The 17,824-nt window shown below is 48.4% G+C and overlaps 1 protein-coding gene across 1 annotated transcript; it reads left to right on the top strand.

The window, feature by feature from the left end:
* The first annotated feature begins 1,775 nt into the window (after window positions 1-1,775).
* On the top strand, window positions 1,776-16,631 carry LOC142028152 (T-cell activation Rho GTPase-activating protein-like). The gene is made up of 5 exons (XM_075022187.1): window positions 1,776-1,873; window positions 14,144-14,228; window positions 15,589-15,750; window positions 15,835-15,944; window positions 16,102-16,631. The coding sequence occupies exons 1-5, from the start codon at window positions 1,776-1,778 to the stop codon at window positions 16,499-16,501; spliced, it is 855 nt and encodes a 284-aa protein (XP_074878288.1). The 3' UTR covers window positions 16,502-16,631.
* Window positions 16,632-17,824: the final 1,193 nt, after the last annotated feature.

Below are 17,824 nucleotides of genomic sequence, written 5' to 3'. Positions count from 1 at the left end.
TGCTTCTGATTGCAAGGAGGTCAAGTTATCTAAAAACCATAAGCAGGATCTTTTTCCCCTCATTCATGTTAATGATGGGCAAAAGAGCAGAAGCTGATTTGGAAACCTGTAAGTGGATGGGTATTTTCCAGTAAGGTGGTTGGTTTGTTGTTTTTTTTTTTTTCTGTTGTGGGGTCTTCAGTATTTTATTGTCTCCCACAGTACTCCTAGGCTGCAGAACCAGCCTCAAAGGCACTATGGAATGACTTCTCCCATTAGCTTGGCTCCTCCTAAGGATATAGACTGCATTCATACTCAGAAGCTGGTTGAAGCAATGAAAGCATGTGGGGTATTTGAAGATGAGGAAGAACTGAATCACAGGTATAACAAGGCTGTAAAATTTGTTAATCTCCTGGGGTTTTTTAGGGCAAACTTATACACAAGTTTTCTTTACAGGCTGGTTGTTCTTGGTAAACTGAATAACTTGGCCAAAGAATGGATTTCAGAACTTGGTGAGAGCAAGGTAAGGATTTTTGATATGTTCTTATCAAAACAGCTGAAGCCTTTTTGCTTCTTTTAAAGGTGATACTACTAGGATTTATGCTAAAGTTCAACTTTTAACTTTCTTCTGAAGTATCACGCAGAGCTGTAGTAACTGCCATTGAAATAATGTATAAAAGATACTTCAGATCAAGCTCTTCAAGTCCTTGGGGCACGGAATAAATTTGTGAGGTGGCTCCATCAGTTGACTTGTAGCAGCTAACAAAGCTGAAACCAACATATTGTGGGGCGAGAGAGATGGTAAATGAGCAGTAATCTTGCCCCAAACAGCCTGTGGCACTCAATCTAGTTTGACATTATTTCACTAGACTTGCCTTTGGTGTGGCTCTTAGATTGTGTTAATTTATGTGGGCCTGCTGCAGGGAAGACTGATAGTAGGTCTTAATTTGTTTAAATTGATGAAACGACTGCTACATTACTCATCTTTTCTTTGTTTTGTTTGTGAGCTGCAAGCACTCACTTCAGAAAAACAGTATCAGTCTATTAGACTAACAATTCAGTCCGGGAGAGAGAGGACATTGTTTATGGAGGCTGTTGTAGTCTTTCTAAATGACTTAGAAAGAGGCTCTGCATCTCAGTGGGATTCTGACGTAGAGCCTTGGAAGGAACGGATGAGTAGGTCGTGAGTCTTCACTTCCTTTGCTGGGTCACAGGCAAAAACTCACTCTATCCCCTCTGCAGCTGCTGCTCTGCAGACCAACATTTAACAATTACTGGTATTGCAGTGAGCTTAACGCATTCTTCGCATGAAAACTTTCTACCCAGAACATCACCCGTGTGCCTTTGCAGCTTTGGGTGTCTCGGCTTACACCTGTGTCTGCTGCTCATCTTCCATGCACTGCCATTCACTTATGAAGCAGTTGATTGCAACGTACCAGGGGAATGTTTCTCCTCCAGATGGGATTACAGCAGTGGCTGTAGGCTGTGTGACTTCAGCTTGTGAGCTGGCTGCCATTCCAGAGCCATAGGGGGAATGCAGGGCTGAGGCATTCAGCTTTGGTTGTCTATTTTTTATGCCTTCATAATACTGTATTGCACTCCTCAGGAATCCAGGGTCCCCAGCAAGCAGTCCTTGCCCCAAGCCCACGGGCACAGCTGCATCTAGCAACCGTTCAGCCTCTCAAACACACTGTGCGACTGTCAGCAGTGCAGAACACATGAATATGTGGGACTGTCTCATCTCCTACAGGTGCTGGTGAGAAAAGTCCACAGGCTGCAGAATGCAAACGGCGCTAATGTACAGTGCAGCTGTGGTGCTGGCCATCCTGGCGTCCATAGTCCTTCTGGGAGCTTTGGGTCACCTGGTTAAATCGCTGCTGAAGAATAGGAAACAGTGAGTTGGTCTTCCCAGCATTCTTGCGCAGCAAAGCATTCCCAGTGGCAGCATCCTGGAGTGCAGTTCACCGAGGGTAGCAGCACTCTGTTAGCATTTCATAGAATCAGAATCATAGAGTTGTGGAATGGTTTGGGTTGGAAGGGACCTTTAAAGTTCATGTAGAGCAACCCCTCTGCCATGGCCAGGGACATCTCTCACTAGGTCAGGTTGCTCAAAGCCACATCCAACCTGACCTTGAACACTTCCAAGAACGGAGCATGGAAGTGTCCTTTCTTTCTCTCTTCCCTGCCTTTCTCCTCTCACCCTTCCCCTTTGTTGGCTCATATTCCACACTGGATTAGCAGAGGAGAGGTAAAAAACTGCTTGATTATACAGAAATACATTTTTTTGACTAAAGATCACATACCTGCCTCAAATCCGACCTCTAAACCTCAGTGCCCTTCTTACGCCAGGAACTCAGCCATCTTTTCCAGACGCAGGAGCACGTCCCCACAATCCCCAGGAGAACTGCATCTCTGTCAAAAGGCATTTGGAGCTAAAAGATGAATTGGCTGGCATGGGTCTCGCCCTGTCCAGCAGCCCAGTGGCTCAGGCGCTCCCTGCAAAACTCCTATATCCACACCCCCTCCTCACTCAGATTTGCAGTTAGAGCCATGGCTCTCTCACCAACCAAGCGCAAGGCTGAGCTGGAGGTTGCAGGCATCCTGAGGACAGAAGCCCCCTTTAACGGTGCCTGACCCACTTTCTGTAAACCCACAGTGGATTCGGGACAGTTAATGGCCAGAGAGAGAGAGGAGCTAGGATGTCCCTGCTGGGAACTCGGCTTCAAACCCCCAATACAACAGTTCCTAAATTATACAAAGGGGAACAGCTTCCCTGGGAGCAGACTCCCTGCAGCCCCTCTGCCTGCCCAGCCACCTGCTACTGGGGCACTATTCGCCTTTGTGCTAAAGTCCACCCTTCAAAACAGGCAATCAGATCTAAATAGAACTTTCTTTTCCCTTCGCTGAACTAAGTAACGGGGATCTCCTTTTATTCTTTCTTCCTGTCTGAGGAAGGAGGTAAGCACCTAACTGCAGAAGATTTGTGCCCAAGACCCCGAACTGCAGGGGGCCTGTGCTGCCAGCCCAGAGCTGAGCAGTGCATTATTTAGGACAGATGGGATTCAGGCTTTTGCCTTTTACTTGCCCATCCCTCCTTTGTAACTTGCAGGCTTCTTTTTTAGATCCTCAACTTTTGCTGTGATGTCTGGGCACTTGCTGCAGCCTGAGAGTCTTCTGGACAAAATGAGACGCGTGTCTTGAGAGGCCACAGTCCAACCACTAATTGCCTACGTCTCTACTAAGCAATATTGACAATAATTTTCTTAGAAGGGGTGGATCATCAAATTGGTGACACAGAATTAAAAGATTGGTTTTCTAGGCCACTTTAATTTTAACAGAAAATTGGAGATTTGGGTTGAAAAATACAAAACACTTTAAAGCTGAAACACTCTCTGTAGCTGCTACTTTGCTTATTCTTGTTTGAAAGAAGTACTTGGCAATTTGAACATATTTTCCACATCAATTCAACCAGACTTGTTTACATTCAAACTTTAAAACATATACAAATCCAAACTAAAAAAACAGCACTATGCTCACAATTTTAACCTAACTTTTTAAGCATCTTTTGCCCCAAATATTTATATTCTGATTATATTCCAATATTATCTCTCGGAAGTTATAGAGCACTTTTTTCACTTGAGTGCAATGTAATTAGCTTATGTCCCCAAAATACTTCATTCCTGATGACTTACAAAATTCACAGTGCAAAATGAGATACAGCATCTCCCTGTGCAATGCTAGGCGCCTTGGGCAGTGGTCCTCAGAAACAGGACAAACAGAGAGTGCCTAAGCTTATCAGGGATGAAGCGAGGAGGAAAAGGCATCTAATTAGATCCACTCGAAGATCCAAGCGTGATCTTCAAACACAAACTTTCTTCTGCAACTGAATGTCTAAGACTGAATTTGCGTTGTGTTAAAGAAAGAAAGAAAGAAAAGAGACAGAGACTGTACTTGGCTTCAGTAAGGGCTAACAGCAGAGTTGTCAGAGACCTGATGAGGAACACAGGAGACTGGGGTGTGATTCATCTGACTCAACGTGGATGTCTCTCATGTAGACACCCATGCCCGAGCCAACCTTGGCCCCATTTTCAGGCAACAGAGAGTCGAGTCAGTATAACCAGTGAGTTCAAGGTGCTGTTTCTCTTATCCTAAAGTAAATACTTATATTTTTGGCCAGAAAGACTGCACATTAGATTCACTGACTTGATTCACTGTAGCTCCTTTAAAATAAAATAGGACCTCATGCCCGTTGTGCAGGCAGAGATGATTACAACTGCATTACAGATACACAATTGTCGCGTCCCAAATTTTAATATAGCAGAGATTAGAAGAGAGAGAGAGACAGCTGAAGATAGTAGGCGGCTAATCATACATCTTACTATGGCAAGGCCAGCTTTTAAACATATAAATCCAATTAATATCATAAGTCCAATATTTACAAGCCATTTTCCCCACCCCGTCAGTCCCTAGGATCCCAAAATGGAATGCAGCCATGAGTTTGGACTCCAGCCATCAAACCAGTTAGCTGACTGATTGATTGAAATAATTCAGCTGTTTGATCAGCTATCTCTTTCATCTTTGCCCGGGCTTCTTCAATGGAAGTTGTGGCATTATGAATGGTAATACAACGTTCGGATTCAGTCAAGTTTAACATACCACACACACCACGTTCTTTTAGCAATAACATATCTAAGGCTAAACGATTCTGTAATGTCATTTTTGATACTTGTTGCACTAGCAGATTTAGTTCCCCAAAGGCATATTGAGTCCAATTACTTAATACATGTACTTGCCAAGTTAGGTTTTCTAGCGCCCATTGGTGCTGAACAATATAGCCAGATGGTGCAAAGAATGCTTCTAGCTCTAATGATACCTTCTGTCCCCAGGTATAATAACCGGGTTTTAAATGCTTTGAATCCACTTCTGGGTGTTACTTGGGTCATCAAGTTCTCATTTTTTCCTGTGAATAGGTGGTGTGCAGCATCATGCTGGCAAAATCAACTCCTCATGGACTGTTCTGGATGGTTTGCTATTTATGCTGCATCAGTCCTTTGCCTTAACTCTAGATGTGGCAGTACACCAATCCATACACTGTGTTCCACCAGCTGCACTACCTCTATGTCAGCATCTTGACTAAAAACTAAGGCAAAAATTGGACTTTAGTAGGGTTAGTTACATGCAACAAGTTTAGTGTGTAGGTCACTCTTCAAAAGCCTATGGCTGCAATGAGTACTATTTTGCCTCTAATTAAATAATATACTTGGATAAGTTGTGTTGACAAGGAGACAGCTGATGACAGGGGTATAGAAATGGATTCTGTATAACCTGTTCTATTTAACTCACAAATGATCACCCTGTTTTTCTTTTTTTTTTCTTAAATGAACTGGCGTAAGACATTAGCTCCATGCTTGTGACCATTCATAACTCCATGAAGACAGAATAGCACATATCAAAAGCTTAAAACAGCATCACTCACATAATACAGATATTAGGACAAATACAGGAAAAAAAAAAGGACCTGTATAGCCATTTAAGTTCAAGCCAAGACAGGATCAAAATACACTGGTATTTCTTCTATTCTCCCCGATGTATAGCTCCAGCATAGCCATAATATACATTTCTACTGATTGTTCTATTGACGTGTTATGCCTAACTTGATCAAAACACTTGAGGTTAACAATTGCAATGTTAGTGAATATAAGCCACTCTCTCACTTGCTGTACTACAAATATTCTGTGTATTAAGTTTAACTGCGTCTTCTAGGGACACATCCAACTAGTTAGCAGTAACATTTACTGTGTTGCAAGCTGAACCTATTTTGGAACACATAAAACAGGTTTATGTCCCTTATTTTAATTGAAATATAGATATGCTACTGTAATGTAACATCTCTTCATAATGTCTTCAGTACTTTTTTTATGCAGCATTTACTATGTAACAGACATTAAATCTTGGGAGAGCTCGTGGATATTGCCAGTGCTCTTTTGGCTTCCCTAGAAATATTCAGAACTCAGACTTGAGAAGTTCTTTGTTTTGCTTCTAAATGACCCTTCCTTGGAGATACACTGCTTGATCACTAGCTGTGATCTGCTGTGTGTTCCCGGATGAACGGTGCAGGACCTATGTCCTGGTTTAAGCCCAGCCAGTATCAAAGCACTATCAAGCCACTTGCTCACTGCTCCCCCCCAGCCCCGGTGGGATGGGGAGGAGAAAATATAAAGAAACGCTCGTGGGTCGAGACAAGGGCAGGGAGGGATCACTCACCACTTATGGTCATGGGCAAAAGACAGACCTGACCTGGGGAAGAAACAAAATCAATTTAATTTACTACCAATCAAATCAAAACAAGGATACTGTGAAGGAAAACCAAACCTTAAAACACCTTCGCCCCACCCCTCCCTTCTTCCCAGGCACAGCTTCACTCCCAAATTCTCTACCTCCTTAGTCAGAACTTAATATTATTATTAATAGTATTAACGCTGAACATACTGACAGAAACTCATTATTTTCTGAATAGGCAGTTACAAGTATTTCTCAGTTATTCTTCCTTCCTAAAAAAAAAAAATACACTGTGAAGTTTTTTAAAAGGGTATTCTTAAAAACATTTAATCAGGTTACCAAAACCAGGTATATGTCTGAAAACCTAACTTAAACCTGGTTAGTTTTGGCACCATAGAGAAAGAACACAGATTAGATTCTTTCATCTCTCTCAAGACATTCTTCTCAAGTAGAACAAGACTCCGGTGTCTGCATTGCAAGTCGCCCTTGTCAATACTATTCTGTGAATATATTATTCCGTAAATGTTGCCATTTTTCACTGAATAGAATTCAATTTTTTTGCAGTATTCATGCTCATATAAATTATTCACATAATAATGGCAATATTTATCAAGTAATTAATCCTTTCTAGTGTTTAACCAGTCCTAGCTACAGACAAAGTAGGCAGAATGTATTAGTCTATATGGAACAAGCACAAGTTATCATTACGATTCATCAAATGTGGGCATTTCTATTTATTTCTTATGAACCTATGACCCTGCTCTGACTATGAGTATAATGAAGCTTCCTCCAAAGCTTTTGGCAATTAGTGGGAACATTTCCACTGATTTTCATGGTCTTTGGATCAGATCCTGGTAATGCTGATAGTATACAGATAGCACTATTTTTCTGAAAAAAAACCCCAAACAAACCAGTGAAAATAAACAAAGGAATTCATGTTCAGGTTCAGAAAAGCATCCCTACTCATGAAAAACACTAAATATGGACCTTGTTTTAAATAGGCATTTAAGGTATTTCCTAGTAAGAAGTAAGAAAAGAGATGTGATTTAAGCTTATTCTAACCTGATAAATATGTATGTACTACATTACATGTGCCACTGTCACAAATAATCTTTCCTCACAATTAAATGCAAATTGCTGCTTGACCAGTCAGAACACCAATAATTACCAAGACTAACAACGCTTATGTTATAGAACAAAACTGACTAACCCAGGTCACTTAATAACAATGATCTGTGTTGTATTGTTCTTTTATCTGAATCAGGCTTGGCAAAAGAAGTCACTTCTTCGGGCTTCTGTTCTCTAACTGATTCAATATCAATACAGGAGAATAACACGCTTGAAAATAATTTTAATACCATACTTTTCCACTCATATATAAAAATGCAGATATTTGATGAGAAGAAACTTCCAGACTCAGATACCTATTACATTGAGGAAAATATATACCAGAAAAGCCCCCGACTCGGAGTCAAATTCCACTCTCCCAACCTCAGTCTGCACCAGCATCCAATCTCACACAAATTCACTTGAAACAGTGACATTATGCAGACATTCCTGTCTAGAACTTCCTCACACAAACACATTTCAGCCTTCATATTTTGGTAACCGTTCTTAGCTTCACACAGAATTGAAGGAATTTGCTATCTGCATACAATGCGTGATCCCTTGTGCAAGAAACCAGCTCATTTATCCTTCAACTGGAGGGCAGTCAGGTTCCCTTCTGCACTCAGCATGAAAGGCCTTGTGAGATATTGTCCTGACACAAAGAACCCCAAACATTCATGAAATGCAAATCAGACCCATACCCCCAATCCCACATGTAATGAGGTAAGAGAGATTTTACAATAGCCAATATATTTTCAGCCTGTATCTCAAGATAAGATGATAGCTTTTTCACAGACTTTGAGCAATACAAAAACCAGGACTAAAACACCCTACCAAACACCACAAGATCCAAGATAGAAATCACAATTTTTGCTGGGTAACATCAACACCACCTTTTTTCTTTCCTTCTTGAAAGACTTCCATTCTTCTACCAATTTTATTATTTTCCCGTGAAACAGAAGTGTTCTAGATGCTTGTCTTATAAAAAGGCTTTAGTGAATAACTCTAGTTTTAAAGATTACAACCAAATGATCTTTTTCTTCTTTCCTGCTAAGATTCCTGACTTTTGTAAGCCTCTGGATTTCACCTCTACTGCAGGAGAACAATAAAAAACTTCTTGCTTATGAATTTTTAAAATGTGAAATGCAAGTACAAGATGAATAGAATTTTGAACACACACTAGTACACTATGAGCGATTACCCACAAAAAGTAGGGAACACATACAAATGCTTAGGCATTTAAGATGATTGCTAACCCTGTCTCACAAAGCCATTTTTTTCCTGCTGCTTTATTCCACATTCCCTTGGTTGTAAGTTAGTTCGGTGCATCCTTCTTTGCACTGTAGCTGTTTTCTTCCTTCAGAAATGAAGGGGAAAAACCTATGTATGTTCTTTCTGTTTATCCGTCGGTAACATACCTATAGCTCCTCTGCTAATTTTTTTTAAACTTTTTGTGCCTTGAATTCACTTAAAGTGTATATTCCATATAAACCCCATTTTCCCTTTATAAACTATAAATAACTACTATATCAAATCTTGTTGACTGGATATATGGATTTCTGATATTTTGGTTTATGAAACAAAAGCAGCCACCTGAAAACTTCACAGTGTTTCATGTCTAATTGCCTGAGTTATTTAACTGTCACCTCACTTCACTTGCTTCAGGAATGATACGTGAGGATGTACTTACTGATTAAAATGACAATTAAGGTAGGTTACCATCACATATCTGTACGAAACTTTGAACATGCTGTGTTTCTCAGCTTTTACAAATGCTGCTATATTTACATGCAACATAGCTGAAATTTGACCATGAAAAATGTATCCCTCACACATAACAATACAAAGTGTTGAGTGAGGCACATTAAAACAAAGATGTGTTCACCTAATTCTAACGTCTTTATAGTTTAAAAATCACCTACTAAAAAGCTATGAATGTTTTGCCTGTGAATACAAGAATTAGCTGCTTTTTTTTCCTCCAAAGAAAGCAACAGGCCTGCCTGCCAGTTTCCCAGCAATTGCAGTTGGTATTTGAACAAGCTTTCTCCTTCTGAATACAAAAGAACAATTAGCTTGAAATCTAGAAGTGAGACTAGAGTAAGGGGGTATATACCCACTACAATCTATTGCAAAGCCATCTGCAAGGTTCCACATGAGATGATTGTTTTGTACAGAACAAAAAATAAATAAACAAAAAAGCACACGCAGCATTCACTTCACCTCCAGACTTCTAAGTGAAAAGATGTATGTAACCTGGGATGCAGTGAACTATCTAAGGGAAATCGGGCCTGATAATCAACCTCTTTCATGTTTGTCTTACAAAAGCAAGGCTTATCTTTCTATTTGTTTGACAGACCCCAATTAGAATGAGTCCCGATTTTAACATTAGTTCTGCAGAACAAAACTCCAGGTAGTTGGGTGTTTGTATTGCAATTCTCACTCCAGATCAGCCCTCTTCTATTTATTGAGGAGCAGGTGCTGAGAGAGAAAGCAAACTGTCTTGCCTTGTTTGGAACAACAACATCATCCTTAGCAATGATGTACCTTCATGAGTAAATTGACTCATGTGGGTAACTTCTAACTTGGCTGCATAATTATGCAAGCAACTTCATGGGATTAGTGGCATAAGTAAGTGCTCACTAGAGTAACAAAAAGGGCTTCATACATTAACATCGTTTTTCTTTCCCTTCAATGTAAGGCTCCTGTAACTTGTAATGCAACACAACAACAAGCAAACATCAAGAAAAAAAACCAAAACAAACAAAAAAACCCCAAATATGGGCTAACTTAACAGAGCATGCAGGCAGTAAAACTTCTTAGTCAGAATCATCCTGGCAAGACAGCCATTCTGTAGGATGAGCTAGCATGAACTGTCCAAAGAGTAACCGCAGTGTGCACTGTTGCTATCCTAGCAGGAACTCTGCTGCACACAGTGAATTTTTCCTGCTGGAAAATGTCAGTTGTATCCCAAAACATGGTGTTTTCATTTTGTTTTTTTCCTTCATGGATGTGTAAGTACTTTACCAAAAAAACCTGTACTCAGTAGTTTATCGTATTTAGTTCACATCCCACATTTCTCATGTCGTTAGAGCTTATGGGACTGTTATTTACTCACAAAAGCCTACTGAAGTGATGTTAACCTGTACACTGTAGTGCATTGCTTCTACTTCTGAAGACAAAGTCCAAATAAAAGGCAGGAATGCCCTTCATTGCAGAGGAAAAAATACAGCTGCCACAGTGATTCCTTCTGTTGCTCCTGATGCTGTATATATTAACATCAACATCTGCTGACATTGGCAAAGAGCAACATGGAACTAGACTTACCATCAAGAAATCATGTTTTTGTGTGATAAATAGGCAGCAGCAGCTGTTTTTACAGCTGGGAGATTTCATCTAACTGTGGGACCAGACACAGTCACTTCTTGGACATTCCAGATTCTCTTGAACAGTGCTAGAATGAACAGAGAACAGAAAGAAATGCTGAAATTGCAACTTTTCTTATGGTAAATTGCAGTATTATTGGCATTCTTCTGAGTCTTCTTCCACGTGCTGCCCAATTCTTTTTTTGTGTGCTGTACTATGAGAATGTCTTCAAGGCACCTTGATAAAGGACATGCTCAGGACTACACTTCTCTCAGATTCTGTGCTTGACTGCTTCCTCTGTGTTCCCGACCAGTTAAGTTCTCAAGGTTATACCCCAGCTTCATCCCACTGGCCCAGAATAGGAGAACCACAAATTACAGTAACTTTTCTGGGTATGACGGGAACAGGCAGCCCCACGCTCACCGTGCAGCTCATCTCCACACATTTTCTTGACACGCTTTTCTGACTGCAGCACCATGAGCGCTTGGAAAGCCTCTCCTGCTTGTTTTGCCTGCCAACAAACCACTTCAAAGACTTCAGCCCTCTGTTGTCTGCTCACATGCTACCCCACGGGATGGCCACGTGCTTGTACCTGTAATGCACTCACAGAAGAGGATCGAGAGGGCTGTGAAAGTGGTACCAGCTGCAGGTGAAATGACTTATGTAAGGGATTTTTCTATTTGGAGAAGATCATAAAACAATAATATTTTGGGCTACCAATAAAAAGACAGTTTTGTGATAAAATAGGAAGTTTTAGGCTCCCTTCCTCCCTCCAAACAGTGAGCAGCAGCCTCTAGACAGGAGCATGGAATAGTCCTGACCAGAGTCAGCATTGCATCACATGGACCTGGTCTAAAATAGCTCTAACAAAATCCCAGCCTCAGAGGAGAAAGCAGCAGCAGCAGCAAAGATAAATCCTGTGATTATAACCAGAGTGAGGTTGTAAAGTCAGTACCTCTCTTCAGGAAAGTGACCATTAAGACTATGGCTTCAGTTTCTGTCCTGGGGCCTTTTCAAGCTGGTTAGGTCATTGTTTTAGAAGTTTGAGGTTTATTCAGGAAGAGATCAATTCACGAATGGATCATATATTTTAGCTGATCAAGAGAATAAATGGCACATGGCTATGTCTGTTAGTGTGTGAGCCCATGTCCGTAGAAGCCCCGTCGACAGCTTCACCAAGATTACCTTCTCACAAGGCCATTCTTCAATGACCTTCAGACGGTTCAAAATACACAGCCTATCTTAATGCCACTATCCAGGAGAGGATGTTTGTCCCAGCTAGTGTTGCATGGTCTGAGAGCTGTCTTTCTCAGGGACGAATCGTCTAGGGTGAAAGTGGTTTTCGTCTTAATGAGGGCAGAGCAAAAGTGTGATGCTGCACAGACTCTCCCTCTCGTGGGGAGGGAGGTCCATATTGGTGTCTGGGTCCAGACCATGACATTCCCTTTCTCTTGCAGTGTGAAGTGTTGAGGCACACAGAGCAATGCAGAAAGCACAAAACACCAAGTTACCGTTACCAAGTTGGAAACTGTATCTGCACCCTATCAGCATGGTCATCTTCTTTCTCACTGTCCCATGCCAAGAGAGAGCCTCCCCAATTTGACCACTGCTTTGGCTAGAGAAAACCCACACAATTCTAATCCTCATCGCAGTGGCACAGGGAGATGTGCATGAAGGGCGGGAATGGGAAGGGTGCTACATAGACAAGCAAGGGGAATCCAGGGATAGCCACACACTTGTGACTAAGACACAGTGGCTTAGGGAAATGCACAGTTCTGGGGCATGAAGGTCCTAGCAAGAAAGACTGCAGAAGTCCCAAGCCCTTCCCCTCTGCTCTGTCGAGCCCTGGGCTCCCCAGTGCCAGGCAGAGACGGCCACATTGGAAAGAACTCTCCCCCCAGTGCCCCTCCCACTTTCCGTTGGGCTTAGAATGTTGGTCGTTGGGCTTAGAATGTTGGTCGTTGGGCTCAGAATGTTGGTCGTTGGGCTTAGAATGTTGGTCGCTGGGCTCGGAATGTTGGTCAGTTGGAGCCCACGGCCGCCAGAGACAGCAGCACGGAGCTGTGCTGGCACGCAGGAGCGCTGGGAGGAGGCAGGATCTGACCGAGCGGCACCGAACCGGCACCGGCACCTCGCCTCCCATCCCCGCTGTCGCCGACTGGCCCGCGTCCTCGGTCCACGGCGAGGGTCCTCCTCTCCCGGGCAGGATGGGCCAGGCCAACTGCTGCTGCGGCTCCAGGTGAGCTCTCCCTGTGCCTCGGGGGCACGGCCGGGACCCGCGGTGGCAGCGGCCTTTCTCATGCCCGCCGCTCTCTGCTCTGCAGGGAGGCTCTCGCCGACGCCGAGGCGGTGCTGAGCGCAGACGTGCGGCTGACCCGGGGCCGCAAGAGGAGCGAGAGACGCCTTCTCCTCCTCCAGGAGGAACTGGTGATCGCCAAGTTGCAGTAAGACCCTCAGAGCCCAGCTGCCTTTCCCCCAGCCCTGGCCCTGGCCCCGGGGCAGGGACACCCCGGCACCAGCCCCAGGCCCCGGCACCTTGGTGGGTGCTGGAGGCACCCATCGCTGTCCGTCCGTCCGTCCCAAGGGCAGGTGGGGGACTGGGCTCTGCCCGGGGGGACCCCGAGGACGACACCCCCAGCTCACCGCCTGCCTCTCCTCTCTGCTCTCTGCAGACGCGGCACCAGCCTGCGCCCACAGCTCCGCCTGGCCCTGGACCAGCTGTGGGTGCTGAGCGGCGGAAAGGAGGCGGCGGGGGACGAGGAAGAGGAGGAAGGCGGCGATGAGGACAGGACCTCCATCCTCCTCGTCTGGCCCAGCGGCTCCTGCGTCGCCACTTTCGGGTGAGTGCCACGGCCGGGCGGGAGACGTTCCCAAGCACACCCGCACCATCGTGAGAACGGCCTCTGCCCTGCGTGCAGAGCCTGGGCAAGGAGCGAGCAGCACGCCGGCAGGGAGGGATGGGGGCATGGGCAGGTCCCGCATCCCCTTTGGGTCCCCAGAAGGGGAGGGCGAAAGCAGCTGCTCTGGCAGGACATGAGGAGCCAGGGCTCGGGCAGCGCCTCTGTCCTGCCCCACGGGGCTTCGTCCCGCTCCGGCGTCCTTCCCCACGGGGCAGGGCTGCGCAGGCACCCGCCTCTGCCCACGGGCTGGGAGCAGCAGGGCCTGCAGGGCCTGACGCTGGTTCTCCTCTCTTTCTGCAGCTCCCGGGCGCTGAAGGAGCTGTGGGTGGGCACGCTCCTGGGGTAAGCCGCGGGGATGCTGCAGGTGCAGCCGGACGGGGGAACGCAGCTCCTCAGCTGGGGAGAGGTGCCCCCGTGGCTGCCGGCAGCTCTCGCTCGGGCAGAGCTGCCGCAGGAGGGAGAAGAGGCAGCTTGGGGCTCAGCCAGCTCTCTCCCTGTCCCTTCCCGGTGCACAGGATACCAGAAGGAGCCAAGAGAGCCCGGGTGACGCCTGTCCCGTCCATCAGGCTCCTGGAGAAGGAGCTGGGCCGCCGCCACACCGTGAGTGCCTGCCCGGTCTGGGCTCTGCCCCCGAGCCCTGGTCCTCCAGCCGAGCGAGCGGCAGAGGCATCGCTGCTCACCTGCCTCCGCTCCTTCTCTCTTGCCCAGTGGAGGACATTAAGCGCCGGGAGCCTGGAGAGGCTGATGGAGGGCCAGGCCGAGGTGAGAAGGGCTGCCTTTCGCCCGCCTCTGGCTGTGCCGGCACATGCGGCCAGTGGGGTGAGGGATGGAGGGAAGGGTGGTGCCGCTCGGGGAGCGGAGAGGGTTGGGGAGCCGCCGGGAATGCCGGCACATCCTGGACGGCGGTGCTGGGGGGAAACCTGCCCCGCGGGGCAGAGAGCCCGGGAGGGCAGAGGGTCCCGGCTCTGCCACGCTCAGGCTGCCGGTGCCGGCTGGCAGCTCGCCGGCGGCCCTTTGCGCCGCGGGGCTGCTCTCTGAGCGCAGCCTGGTTCTTGCAGGCTGGTCCCAAGCAAGGGCCTCCGACGGTCCCGCCGAGCAGCGGAGGGGGACTTTGCCACGCACCGGGTGAGTTTCGGGAAGAACGGTAAGCTCCTGCAAGCGCTGGAGCTGTGCTCACTTGTCCCTCGAGTGTCGCCATGCAGGTTGGGCAGCCCGAGGCAGGATGTCACCTCCAGGAGGAAGGAAGGACGGACACCCGCTGGGCAGCGGCCGCTGGACGTGGTTCTGCGGGGACACGGAGCCTCTGCTGCTGCCCACAGCTTGGAGGAGGACAGGGCGAGGGCTGGGCCAGGCTCTCCTCTCCTGGTGGCGTGCCGGCTCTCAGGAGCCTCCCAACTGGAGCTGCTGAGCCGGAGCTCAGAGGTCCAGCTGCTGGCTCCCTGCCCGTCCTGCTGCACCGCTCAGCACCACGCTGCGGGCAGGGCAGGCCCCGGGAGCGCTGGCCCGGCGGTCTCCGTTGACGGGCTCTTGCTCGGCTTTCCTTTGCAGCAGGAGGGAGCAGCAGCAGGAGGAGGAAGAGGAGGGGGCTGCCCTGGCCCTTTGCTCATCGGAGGACCCCGGCCGCTGCCCAGGCGCCAGGGCAGGTGGGCTCTGGCTGCAGCAGGGCGCTCTTTGGCCAGCCCCTGGCAGCCCTCTGCGGGGAGGACGGCTCCCTGCCCCGGCCCATCCAGGTAAGCCAGCCTGGCCGGGGGGGTCCCCAGCCCTCCAGATGCTCCCTAGAGGCGGTAGGAGCCCTCCCTCCGGCTGCTCCACAGGGGACACGGGCGTCCCCAGGAGCTGCGGGGATGGCGGCTTGGGCTCTTCACCCCCAGCAAGGAGCCCGCTCTGGGGCAGTGCTCTGGCCACCGCTGTCGGAAGGCAGCTCCTCGGCCAAGCAACTGTCCTCCTGCCTCTCCCGCAGGAGCTGCTGGCTGTCCTGCGCCGGGAAGGACCGTCGACGGAGGGGATATTCCGCAAAGCTGCCAGCGGGACGGAACTTCGGGAGCTGCGGGAGGCCCTGGACCGCGACGCCGATGTCGACCTGGGCAACCAGCCTGCACTCCTGCTGGCCGCCGTCTTGAAGGTGAGCGCTTCTGACCTGCGGCTGGAGGAGCTCCTGGCCGGCCTGGAAACTTCAAAGGCTCACCCAGAGCCCTTGGCATTGCAGGACTTCCTCCGAAGCATCCCCGACAAGCTGCTGGTGACCCACCTCTACGAGGACTGGATGGCAGCCATGGAGAGGACCAGCAAGGAGGAGAAGGTCTCCGAGCTGAAAGCGTAAGTGCGGGCAGCAGCCTGCCTGTTGAGCAGGAGCCCTGGCCGCTGGCTGAGAGCACCTGGAAAGCTGGGCAACTCAGCCGCTGGCTCCCCCCTGCCTTGGACAACAGGCCTGGGCAAAATCTGCTTTGTCAACCTAGTGTCCCTGTTCCCTCAGGGTGGCCGAGAAGTTGCCTGCAGCCAACCTCTTCCTCCTCAAGCGGCTGCTGTCCCTCCTCCAGCACATCGGCCGCAACGCAGCCACCAGCAGGATGAGCTGCAGCAACCTGGCCATCTGCCTTGGGCCAAACCTGCTGAGCCCACCCGACGAGGACCTGCTCCCGCTCCAGGCCATGCTGGAGGTGACCGAGAAGGTGCGCTGTGTTGGCAAGCCGGCTGCAGCCTTGCCGGCCTATCCGAGCTTGGCTGCTCAGAGGTCCCTGGCTGCCTCCTCCCTTGAGCAAATGCCGGTGGGGTGGCTGCCTGCAAAGGCAGCCCCGCAGCCACAGCCATCTGTGCAGAGGCAAGGGTCGGGAGTGGGAAAGGCTGCTTGGGACAACTTCAGGCAGCTGGGTTGAGAGCAAGGGTTTGATGTGTGCAGGTGAACACGCTGGCGCTGTTTATGATTGAAAATTGCGGCGACATTGTTGGGGAGGAGGTGGCTGGCCGCTCCTGTCCATCAGCTGGGGAGTCGCCAGCCCCCACGGACGGAGCCACAGGTATGAGGAGGAACTGAGGGCTGTCCCAGGCTGGGGCTCGGGATACCAGAAACCTCAACGTCAAGAAGAAAACCGGTGTAGGGCTTGGGGTGGGTTTTGCTTTAGGTGTGCTACTTCCAAGGCATCACTGCTGCACATGGTTTTGCTTTCTAGACCTGCGTTTGGAAGAGCAAAGTGGCCCTGCAGGCAGAGGAGACCAGGGCCACCAGGCAGAAGCCATTCTGCATGCATCCCCCTCTCTGGGTGTCCTCAAAGGAGCTGGGGGAGACATGGTGGCGGAGTCCAAAACGACAGAGGTATGTCAGCTCTGCTCCACAAGCACCGTGACAGTGTCTCTCGGGTAGGAGGGTAGTTTCTGAGGAGGCCAAGTAGCTGCTGGGCCTCCTCCGGCCAGCCGATGGCTTGTGTGTTTGGGGTTCCTCCTCCTCCCCCACGGAATCATACGTTGTATGGAAAACTGGAAAGGTCCTTTCTCAAATGCATTAGGCATGTGCTTAATCCAACCAAATACCTACAAAAAGACAGCGGGGAGTAGCTGTCAACTTGAGAGGGCTTTTGCTCGGATCCTACTTCATCACAGTTTCATCAAGTCTGTTTTGGGGCAGGTGGACTGTGCAAAATGTGGATGGATGATGCAAAGCAGCATCTTCCCCAGAGAGCTAAGGTGGTAATTTGGCAAGCAGTCCCTTACTACTCCAGGCCGTCCCTTGCCACCCCTGAACTCCAACAATTCTGGTTTAGGCACCTCCAGCTTTGCCTCCAGCCACCCTCGAGAGCACGGCAGAGCCCCTGCTACGCCCGCAACAACTGGGCAGCCTTTCAGAGGAAAGAAGGTAAAACGAGTCACTTTGGGTTAAAATCAGAACTGTCTCCGCTGGATCGTGGCCTTACCTATCTAAGCACACTGTGGGATGGAAAGGTTTGCAGGCTCTCCTCGGGACAAGGAAAAGAGAAGGAACCGAAGGAGGAAACAGGCCTGGGGAGATGAAAGCTGTGCAGAAAAAAAGAAGAGGAAGAGAGAAAACGTATTGGGGGATCGCAAACGGAAAAGATGCAGGAAGGTCCGGCAGGTCGAGAAGCCCAGGTGTGTACCAGGCTCTGCTGCTGCGCAGGGTCTGGCAAGAACCCCGTGGCCGCTCCCCAGGGGCTCCCCATCGAGCCCTGCTGCGTGGCACAGGGGCC

The sequence above is a fragment of the Buteo buteo genome, unplaced genomic scaffold (genome assembly GCF_964188355.1).
Source record: "Buteo buteo unplaced genomic scaffold, bButBut1.hap1.1 HAP1_SCAFFOLD_173, whole genome shotgun sequence".
Classification (NCBI taxonomy): domain Eukaryota; kingdom Metazoa; phylum Chordata; class Aves; order Accipitriformes; family Accipitridae; genus Buteo; species Buteo buteo.
The sequence above is the reverse complement of the archived record's forward strand: the minus strand, read 5'-3'. Positions and strand labels throughout refer to the sequence as shown.

Coding starts and splice junctions, on each gene's coding strand:
- LOC142028152 (XM_075022187.1), top strand. CDS start 1,776: ATGTACAGTGCAGCTGTGGTGCTGGCCATCCTGGCGTCCATAGTCCTT. Junction 1,874..14,143: donor CTGCTGAAGAATAGGAAACA/GTGAGTTGGTCT, acceptor CCCGGTGCACAG/GATACCAGAAGGAGCCAAGA. Junction 15,751..15,834: donor TGCTGGCCGCCGTCTTGAAG/GTGAGCGCTTCT, acceptor TTGGCATTGCAG/GACTTCCTCCGAAGCATCCC.